Genomic DNA, 11,003 nt, shown 5'->3' with positions numbered 1-11,003 from the left:
ACACAGGTGCGAGGTGAGTGAAAATCTTGCGTGCGTGGCCCCCTTAAAATACAGAAAATTATGTATATATAAGAAGAAAAAAAGGAAATATATAAATATATAAAGGAATATAAAAATGACCACCACTGGAAAAAAAAAAGTGAAATAAACAAAACGGCTTTGTGATTTTAGGACCGTATAATGAGGTGATGGTGCACTTATTTCCTTTATTACTGCAGTGTGTGAGATTCCAACCAAGCAGCAGCTCCCCTCATGTGGTGTATTGTTTTAGTGTGTGGATTTGGACGCAGGTCAACTGATTAAACCCTAGCTGTGTTTTGTATTTGTTGTTTTTCGGCCGGTGTCAGTAGTTTAAGCAGTGTAATGTGTCTTTAAATGAGACACAGAGTAGTTGCAGTATTTGTTTTTAGCGTTGTGCATGTGAAAATAAACAATCTAGACATGAGGCTAATGAGAGAGACTGCACAGGATCAAACTGATGAAGAACAAAACTGAAATCTGCGCTCAGATTTGAACTTAGGCAAGTTCAGGACGCTCGTGTCCGGACCACACGGACGCCTGGTGGTAGACTAGTGTAATAAATAGATTATGAGACGCATAAACCTCCACTTATTGTCAATGATTTTCAGTAGTTACAGAGGCGGTTTAAGGGGAGGCTGAACGCTTCCTATTCCGCCCGTTCTATCAGAAATGATCTGCAAACCGCCAGAGGGAGTCCTCAGCGAATGGGGGTGAACGGCGCTAAACGGCTAAACACGACAAGTTTACATGTTTTCTAGCCGCTTGTCCAGGACCTTCCTTTAATTTAAGAAGTAGAACGATCTATTTCACTAAAACGCAAAGAAAACTTACCTGTGTTTTTCCTTTTTTCTACAGCAAACGGGTTTCAGGCAGTAGGACGTTAGCATTACCGCTACTGAGCGCTGACTGGTAATAATGGGTAATATGCGCTTCTACACAGAGCGCAATATAGGAAGCCAGTAACATACAACCATTAGCTGCTCGCCCGGTTTGAATCTTTGACATCTGATTTGGGCTGGCAGTGTTTTATAGCAAGGCCTTTAACTTCTAATCCGCCATTTCTGGACATCACTATTAAAATTGAACAAGGAAAAGTGTAAATACTAGTACAATGAAATGTGAAAAACAAATTCTAACAAGTTTTATTTATGTTAATGGTATTATCTAATTTACATAGTTGTGCAGTTTTTCTAGTTCATTCTAGTGGGATAGATTTGTACTAGTATGAATTCAGTTTTCATACTAGTAAAATGCAACAATTCAACTGTTAAAAAAGAAGTAAAAGTAAAAAAGAAAGGTTGAAATGATTAAATAACTATTACAATTAATTTTTTGCTAGTAAAAATGTAGTCATGGTCAAATTAATTCTTACATGTAAGAACAGAGGAGTGTAAAACTAAAATTTTACAGGGTCCAGTTTAGCTTTTCTAAACCTCCTAGATGCCTAAAGGAAGCAGTAAATTTAAATTAAACTACTAGCGTGTTTTTAAAAGTTTATAACTGGCCATGGAGGATCTGAGCAATATAACGTAGTATTTATACCTGCTCTTTGTGTACAGCTGCACATATGTACAATAATAAAAGCCTGTTTTCTAGTGTGTACTGGCGGTTCTTGCGCAGAGACTTAGAACATGTTCTCCTCAGTTTGATTAATGAGGCCTCAGATCACCAGCAAGCTTCTGAAAACAGCCAAGTTTAGCCCATGCAGAGCAAAAGATGGTCAAAGATTTATTGAGGAACCTGATATAAACGCCGAAGAATCTAACGTATCCTTTGCCACAGTGCTGGACATCAGCCCTCCAGCACAAGAGCTGATGACCCCTGGTCTACATACATATAAATGCAAGTCTTTTTACATAGGGGTCACTAAAGGGCAGATGAGGCTGCAGTCTTTAATTCCAGTCAAGCAGCAGCTCTGATTTCCCTTGTTTAATCAGTTGACCTGCATCCAAATCCACACACTAAAGCATTAAACCACATGAGGGGAGCTCCTGCTTGGTTGGAATGAAAAAACACAGCCACACAAGCACTCTGTGCACAAGATCGGTGACCACCTGCTTGTAGATTTCATCTAGGAGTGATTCCCAATCTTGGTCCTGGCCTAGAGGACCCCTGCCTACACATTCTGGTTTCTTCTTTGCTTCTGTGCATAAAAGACACTGAAATAGCTAGAAAATGAGTACTTTGTTCCCTGAAAGGAATCAAGCTGTGGGAACCAGGACCCCCCTTCACTTCTGAAAATGAATTTCTGATAATTTGTCTGAAAAAAAATATATAGTTTCATACTAGCTTACTGTTAAACTACTAATAGCATTTACTTGGTCTGATATCAAGAAATAGAGGAAAGTACAAACATTTATAAATATTTAGAAAATGACATTTTCTAAACGTTTAGAAAATATATAAATGTTTATAATGCAGACGTTTCCTGTAAAAAAAAATCATTATTTTGGTTTGGTAGTGTTTTAGCAGTCTTCTGTTCCCTGCATTTTCATTTCAAACCACAAAACGAAGAAAGTTCTTAAAATAGATTTTAATCAGAAATTCAGTTTCTGAAGTAAAGAGTTTCAACACCTTGTTCTAACTTGGCTTAGTGCTGCCTCATTTCATCAGCATGAAAATTATTTTCAAATAAACGTGATAAAAAAAAATCACTGTTGATACAAAACATTTTAATATACACAACTGTTTCAAACAACGGATGGAATAAAAACAATATGTACCACAAACATCTGGTTTTCATGGTGGACAAATTAAAAGAACTGTACACAGAACCAGTGTATCCCTGCAACTTGTTCAGTCTCAAAATGTGTTGCAAAAACTGATCTAAAACCTCATAGGAAAAATGCTAAAAGATATTGGCTTCTTTGAAAGTTTACATTTTAATACACACACTTTCCAGCATAATTTAAAATATTACAATCCCTACAAGCATGTGTTTCCAACATTCAACATTTTCCCCTTACCTTTATGACAATGGATATCGTCAAGCTTTTTTCTTAGAAAATATGGAACAAAAATTCCAAAACAGGATTCTGCCAAACTGCTGGTGAGCATATTAAAATGCTTTGAATCTTGTTAGCAGTTAGATACAAGTGCTGGTCCCGTGCTTAAAAAATATTTTCTGTTGTTTTAATGCTGTAAAACAAAAGATAAAATGTTCTGGAGCAAAGACTGCTTGGGAATCACCACTACGGCGGATGTTTGGAATACTGGAATTTTTGAAACAGGATTGGCTTGTAAGAGCAAAACTGGATTTCAAAGAACTGACAGTTTTCTCCAACGTCCCTTTAGAACAGAGCCGCTGGAATGCGAGGAACAAAAGAACGATGTCTGCTGGATGGGATAAAAACAAGTGTGTTGTCCACTTGGTTGTCACTTCGGTGGTCAGTGCTTGTTGTTGGTTTCCTCCTGTGAGGAGCTGGAGATGCCATTCTGAGTCTGGGAGGAGCCGGACCCCAGGCCATAGAGCCGCCCGCAATACTTGGCGTCATCTATGTTATCTTCAAAGAACAGCTGCAAAGAAAGCAGAATACCATATTAGATGTAACTTTCAGGACTTAACTAGCTCTGCATGCTTCAATCAGTAACTTTAACAGGCTTCAACTCAAACCTCTCCCTGTACGTTCAACTCAACTGGAGCCTATGGATGGTTTCATGATTGTCTATATACTGGCCTGCACTACCACTAAATAGTTTCAAATCCATTAGCACAAACATTTGTCTCGAAAAGCCAAAATAAACAGCATTTCAGAAAAACAAAATACAGCAAAAACATGGCTAATAGTTCTGTGGTGCAGTGAGTGCTCAATGTACCCATAAGGACAAGAAATACCCATTGCGCTGTATGCAACTGAAAGTGCCAGAGAGTTTTGAGCAATCCTATGTAATGCTTGCATAACACCGTTGTCAGAACAAAAAACCTTGTATCTCCAAAATGGTAACTTTAAAAGAAAAGGAAAAAACCTACTTTACTTTTAATGTAAGTCAATGGAACCAGACTTTTTTCCAAGTAGCTCTGGGTCATTTCTTTTGGTCCACTAATCATGAAAATAACACACAATGTAAAGGACAATAGGCATTTTCAAACTATGTCAAAAACTGAAAAACAAAAACAGAGATGCAAGGTTTTCTTCTGACAGCAGCGATATGTAATCACAAATCCTGTTCTGTATTGGCGTCTTTCCACTGGACAGTACGATATCGCCCAGTACTATTACAAATCCGAAACTAGAACTGTACATATTCTGGTCGAGTACCCATGTCTGGTTCTCATGGCATAACAGAACTGTAAAATTAGGAGTTCTCTTTAGCTTGTGTGGTCATATGATTCTCACACAAACCTGGCATTTACAGTAAACACAAACAGTAGCAACAGTGGAGGAGCTTCAAGCTCTGATTTACTCTGCATTTGGTTTTATGTGATGAGTCAGAAAGCAATTCTGTTAGTTATTTTTAACGTTGCTCAACTGACTTCACTGATATTGAATGATCAATCCAACAATGGTTTACTCCATTACTACCTTCACCCATATGTTCTGGCTCTGCATGATTGGTACCCTGACAAAAAAGGGCTACTAAATTTAACACGAGTACTCAGGTACGTTACACTTCACTTGGCAGTCTATACTGCGTTCGCGATCTTTCCACTGTAGAGAATAGTGATTACGAACCTAATACAGGAGATAAATTGTTACTTTTTTTCAAAAATATGTTAACTCAACATAACTTTACCATGATACTGAAAGTACCACACCAAAAGTCAACCACAAGAAGAAAGCTGGTAAAATTAAAAGCTACCTCTTTCATCCTGAAAAAGGCCATTCCTGTCAGCAGTGAATCAGATCCAGCCTGATGCTGCCTCCCGATCCTTTTTAACTCCAGCTGGTCTGCCACCTCCTGAAGTCCCCCCTAGCACAAATACAGAACATCTATGTGAAAAGAAGATCAATTCCTTCATCTTTATCCTGACTAGGATTCTACTACAGCTCCTGAGAGGACAAAAAGGACTACATATTTATGGGTTTGCAAGGAATATCACCACTGGTAGCACAGTATTGTACAGATATTTTTGACCACCCATCACTTATTTCCCCCCCCCCAAGTCATTCTGGGTCATTTGTTGTGGTCCATTTAATTGTTGACTACAAGCAATGAGTAAGAGACGTGTGAAGCAATATACTATTCTGTTACATGCTATTATATTCTCCAGACACAAGGCTGACTCCCTGATTTGAAGAGGGTTTGGATTCTGCACGTGTAAACCTCACTATACTCTGGTCTCACACTCCAGATTGATTCCAGAGCTGTACAAAATACAGATGTGCTATTTACACCCTGTGTTGCACACTCTTGATTCTGACTACTTATTTCCAGCAAACAGTCTGTCTCCACCTAATGTGCTGCGTAAACACAGTAATGGAATACATTCTCATACAGAGACAGAGTCAAATATTTGCTCATGTCATTATTTTAACACAAACTCTTCAGCCTCCACTGCTGTAATGTGTTTTAGTGAGTGATCCATTTTAACATTCAGACATTCTGCCATTGTTTACGCATGAAATGAGGAATATGACTGGCAGAAAAGATACTACTCAAATCCTCACCCTGGCCAGTCTGTGTTTCACTTCCTCCAACCCTTAAACGCATAACATGCATACGTTTGCAAGAAAACCGTCCATGGCATTTAGACGCACGTCTGCAACACGCAGCACTGGCTGATGTAGTAAAAAGGGCACACCAAAAAATGAAAGGCATTATCTCAAACAAATAATTAAAATGGAAAGATACATCCAAAATATTTATTTTGGTATGGTATCAGACATTGCGCAAGTGTTCATCACATGACTATACAGTGTGTACAATTCTGCTTGCTGCCACTGACTAACCTATTTGTATAGTGAACAACTTCCATAAGAAATTGCATGTTGCAAGCCAAATGAGCAAATCTAGCTTAGTACAATTATGCATAACAAAATGGACAACAACTCATCTTTTGTCGATTCGTCTCTTTTACAGGTGTAATTCTATGACTGCAGGAGTACAGCAGTTTGCTTTCATATCCCAATTCGGTCACAAACCAAGTGACTGACTGTGGTTAAGCTGTGTCTGTGTTGGTCTTCCCACAGATAGCTTTTAATTTGCACAGCAAAAGCAGCCCAAACCTTTTTATTGCTAAACGAGACCTTTTTGTTGTTTTTACACATTTCACAAAAACAACTTTCAACTGTCAATTTCAGGAAAAAACAGTATTTTTTGTGGGCCTACTACCCACTGTCCCCATTCATTAAACTGACAAGTGAAGCACTTGGAGCAAAGTGCTGACTAGCTAATTCTCTAAATGTGAGATGATGTTCTGTAGATTGACAGGATGTGCAGATACAGAAATTCTGGGCTGATACTGATGACCGATATTATAAATGTACGTATCAGCAGATGCTGATGCCTGATATTTTATGTGTATGTATTTTTATATCTTGGGCAAGCAAAACTGCCTCCTGTAAAGGCCACTGCACACAGGGTGTGACGTGTCCAAAAATTCAAAACTATTGTTTTAAATGGAGGTTCGCACAGCTTTAAACTGTGTTTAAAGTTTTACTATCACTGTGAGGCTCTTTGTTCGCCTTAAGGTCCTGTTCTGGTGATTACTGTAAAGGTAAATTCAAGATTAACCGTCATTTACATATAGAAATAACCAAAATCACAACTGTAATCTGTAGCGTGCACATGACTGTGCAATGATACCTTTCTGACATTGCAAGCGAACGGGAGTTCGACATTTGACACAACAGCTGCACTGTTCCATTCCTCAGCACGTCACAGCGCACCACTCAGCATTTTGCCATTGCTACACTAAGGTAAGGCTACATCAAGACCACAGAAAGCCACTTTAGATCAATTGTGGCTTGAAACTGATACAGAGAAAGGTAGACAGTCTTTTAGGTAAACAGACAAATGCTAATAGTCTATTATCTCAGCTAACGTTTTCATCTTGTGCTCCTATTTTTCAGCTCAAACAGCCAGTCTGTGGAGAGGTAGTAAACGGATACCAAACGCCAATACATGATAAGTGATGCTAAACGCTTCATTTCATTCTATTAATACAAGTAGAGTGTAAAAATAATCTTTGAACCAAGCTTTTTTCAGCTCTCCCTGTCGGTGCCTCAGGTGCCAGAACGTAACTGCTGCCCATTTAAGTTGGAACTGGAAAACTTAACCAAGAAGCTGATGAATAGGAAGCTGACTTCAGCTTCATAGTCTTAATGATAAGATATATTTAAGGTATCAAAACATGCTACCTACAGTTTTATGTATGGAGCTACCTTCTCGAGTAGCTGCAGGTTTTGCTTGTGTCAATGGTGCTGCGGGAGACAATTTAGCTGCACTTCTGTAGCGCAGACAGTTTTGCCTAAACGTTAATGGTGCTCTTCCAGCATACGATACATGTGTCATCAAATATCGGTTTGAAATATTGATCGAATCTAAGCACTGGCCAGATGGCAACGATATTTAACACAGCAAATATCGGTCAATACCAATATGATTCCGATATCATTGTGCCTTTCTAATCCTTTTACCCAGAGAGCAGGGCCAATTGTGCTCTCTCAGGACTTCCACTCACAAATGGCTGTGGCATCCTCGGGATTTCAATTCCCAGCAACAGGATGCAACCTCTTAGCCAGCCGCACCATCCAGGCACCCAGAAACAGTGTAATATTTGCAGTAAATCATACCTTTAAGTTTTTGCAACTCTTCATAAGATATTTGACATCATAGATGGCAGGAAAAAAGAGGTTCAGGATCTGGAAGAACTCGTGCTCCTCTTCTGGTAGGCGAGCGTCTGTTAGGAGCTTCACCAGGTAGCCGAAATCATAACCACTACCCACAAAAGACCAGAAAATACAGGGGATATTGGTGAAAAGTCTCAGTACACTAAATAACATCAATTATAACAACAGTAGCAAACACTTTAGGTATGAGAGCAAAAACTCCTTGTTGTGTTACCTATGAAAGGAGAGCCATTTGACATTTTCACACAGCACTAAGCCTGAGGTCATCAGGAGCTCAGCAAAGTATAGCGTATCGATTCCTTCCTCCTCATGCTTCTTAAACTGCAGACCAGAGTTCTGCAGAAGGTCTATTGAGTCCTGAGAGTACATGTCCTCTCTGTGAAGAAGGGAGAACTGATTAAAGTAAAGGTTTGGCCACAAATCAAATTTACACAATCGTCCCCTGAACCCAAATGTGACTATCAGCCAAAACATTTGGGGTGTCGACAGTTTGTGTTTTAGGTTTTGCCCTGGTGCTACAAGTAGTTAACAAGTAACAGGTGCTTACTGCCACCAGGTTAGCACCATGATGATTTATGCACACAGTTTATAAACTTCCATTATTATTTATAGCTTTGTAACAAAACTAAGAAAGCAAACTTCAGACACCAAACGCATTGGCTGAACAGCTATATTTGTAGTTGGTGGAAACTGTACACATATGACCACTGCTTCAAAAGCAATGCCCCCTTCGCCATGTAAAAATAATACAGTTAATGAGAATTTGAGAATCATCTTATGATGGAGGGAAAAAAAGGATGTTTACGTTAAATTGAATTTAAAGTTGAACTGCCAGGTCGTTGTTCCCGGTGGATAGTCGCCGTCCTCGTTCATGAACGTTAGACCCAGCTGAATAATTTTCAGTAGATCCACGTTGCACCGGAGGAGCTGATACTGGTAGTCGACAGTGCTACGGAATTCTCCGATGGGTCGGACCACCACTCCGGGGAACTCTGTGTCCTAGGGAAGAAGACAATAAAGAAAGCAAGTTTTATGACTGTGTTCCAAACAACTCTCTCCAGTGCCCAGGCCTTGCAAGATCAACTTCAGGACCTGTTAGCAGCTGAGAGGTACAGTACACATTTACAACCAAAACAGAAGACAAGGATGCAGCAGTGGAGCATCACCGGCCTGTATGTGCTGAAACACAAGCAAGGTACATACCATGGCGATGTAGTTGTAATTTTGAATGATCTGTCTTATTTTCCTCATCTCCTCCTCCACGTTGCTTGCCCAGACCTCGCAGATAATTTGACTCGTATCTGCAAGTGCGGCTGGCATTGTTGCAGGCTGAGGAAACAACCAAGCACCCAGGCGATTCCAACGCGGCCACAGGCAGGTAGCAGCAAACTGGAACTCTGGAACGAAGCGCACCTGAACTTAGCGCTCAAACTGCGAGTACAAGAGGCTCTGTTACTTAGCTGAAGCTAAAACTACGACCGGAACAGAGCGGGCTATCAGCTGGGGAAAAAGCAAGCCCTGCCACCTGCTGCATGAGCAGTCTAGAGATAATACATGAGTCTTCACGCACCAAAACAAACATCCTTAGCTCACCCAGCTTGCTATAGCTAGCTAGTTAGCTAGGTTAGCTAACCAACGTTGGCTGGTTTGTTTGGCTAGCTTATCTGTGGCTAGCTAGCTAACTAACCAAACAAACCAATGTCTATATTATATATTATAGTATATTAACTATAAACCGTTCAGGTTATCACATGTACTGAACAATTTTCTTACATAACATAGCAGTATAACGAACTATCGCAAAGGTAGGCGATATTACATGATAACTTGCCCTCACGAAAAACCTCAAAGCTACCACTATCGGCGAGGCTCAAGTTAGCTTCCTCTTCATAATTACTCGTTCCACCTTAAATGGTGCAGACAACAGAATGTAACAGCTGCACCATTTAAGGTGGAACGGGAAAATTCAAGCAAGAGGCTGGCGATTAACAAGCTGACTAGCTTAGCTTAGCTTTGCTTAGCTAACGCTTACTCTTCTACAGCCTGTTCAGTAAGCAGTTAGCTCCTTAGCTAGCTAACGCTAGCTAACCTATTTAGCTACGCTTTAACACACAAATTCACTCAAAATACTACAGACAGATGATGAGAAACTCGATAAATACTAACAGAAACTGCAAACAGCACGTCCGGTAATACTACTGTAGAGAGAACAGCCGAAACAGCGCTGGTTATCTGTGTTACCTGACAGGAGTCCTGCTGTGCTGATACCCGCGGAATGAAATAGCAGCTACCGCTCCGGCTCTCCACAGGGGTTGTGGGAGGAAGCCTTATGTTCCTGAAAATTAAAAATCGTGTAAAACTACTTTCATAAAAAAATATATGTAACTATATGAAATGCTGATGCTTATGAACCAGTTAATGACATTATCTGAAAGTGTGAATCTCAAAGAACAAATTTGACGTTTTTTTTTCCAAATTGATCAAAACATACAGCTAAAATAGTCTTAGTCTTATGACTTAAAGGGTACATATCCTACATTTATACTGTATTTTATTAAAGACCAATTTATAAAATTTTTGTGTGGGTTTATGTTCCAAAATAGTCATAATTCCTTTTTATAAGACCATTTTCAGCCACTCTTTATTTCTTAGAACTAAACAGGCTGTTTCTGTGACTGTGACTGTGTCTTTAACTGATTAAAGCCCTGAACTGCGGATCATTTAATAAGCGGTCCGGCTGAAACGCTCCTTATAACTTCAGCATTAATGGGCGGAGCTAAACTGCTGTAGGATGAATGCGTTGTGACTTCACTAAAACAGTGGGTTTAAACAGGGCTGTGTTTATAGGCTAGTTTCCATACATTGGCTGTGTGGACTGAGGAGTGAACAGTGTATTTTGAAACTTTACCAATGTATGTACACTATCACATTTTTATAAAAAAATCTGATATAGTACCCATACATTATGTATACACACATAGTGTATAGTATACATACATGGAAAATGTTCTTCTGGAGCCCTTTAACTGATGAACTGCTGGTTTTTAACTAAACAACAAAAATCCACATTAAAGGATGTTCATCAAGGTATATCTACTAGAAAATGTCAGAGGAGCTCAAACCTGTCTTGCAATGCTCCTGGTGGGTCGAGGGCCAAAAGACAGAACAGCACACACATAAAGAAGGTAC

At 39.6% G+C, this 11,003-nt stretch overlaps 1 protein-coding gene across 3 annotated transcripts; it reads right to left on the bottom strand.

Annotated features, from left to right (window-relative positions):
* Positions 1-2,672: 2,672 nt before the first annotated feature.
* cnot8 (CCR4-NOT transcription complex, subunit 8) lies at positions 2,673-10,152 on the bottom strand. 3 transcript variants are annotated; one of them, XM_036588697.1, is made up of 7 exons: positions 10,056-10,152; positions 9,018-9,211; positions 8,620-8,813; positions 8,029-8,190; positions 7,758-7,902; positions 4,822-4,932; positions 2,673-3,537 (listed from the first exon to the last, which is right to left on the bottom strand). In XM_036588697.1, exons 2-7 carry the CDS (start codon positions 9,132-9,134, stop codon positions 3,409-3,411), a joined length of 858 nt encoding a protein of 285 aa, XP_036444590.1. In that variant the 5' UTR covers positions 9,135-9,211; positions 10,056-10,152; the 3' UTR covers positions 2,673-3,408. The 3 variants fall into 3 exon arrangements, with proteins under 3 accessions (XP_036444590.1, XP_036444591.1, XP_036444592.1); XM_036588698.1 differs by having other exon boundaries at positions 9,018-9,245; positions 10,056-10,119; XM_036588699.1 differs by having other exon boundaries at positions 9,981-10,070.
* Between the last annotated feature and the right edge of the window lie 851 nt (positions 10,153-11,003).

This window comes from Colossoma macropomum, unplaced genomic scaffold, assembly GCF_904425465.1.
Source record: "Colossoma macropomum unplaced genomic scaffold, Colossoma_macropomum, whole genome shotgun sequence".
Lineage (NCBI taxonomy): Eukaryota > Metazoa > Chordata > Actinopteri > Characiformes > Serrasalmidae > Colossoma > Colossoma macropomum.
This window is presented reverse-complemented; position numbering and strand designations above follow the sequence as displayed.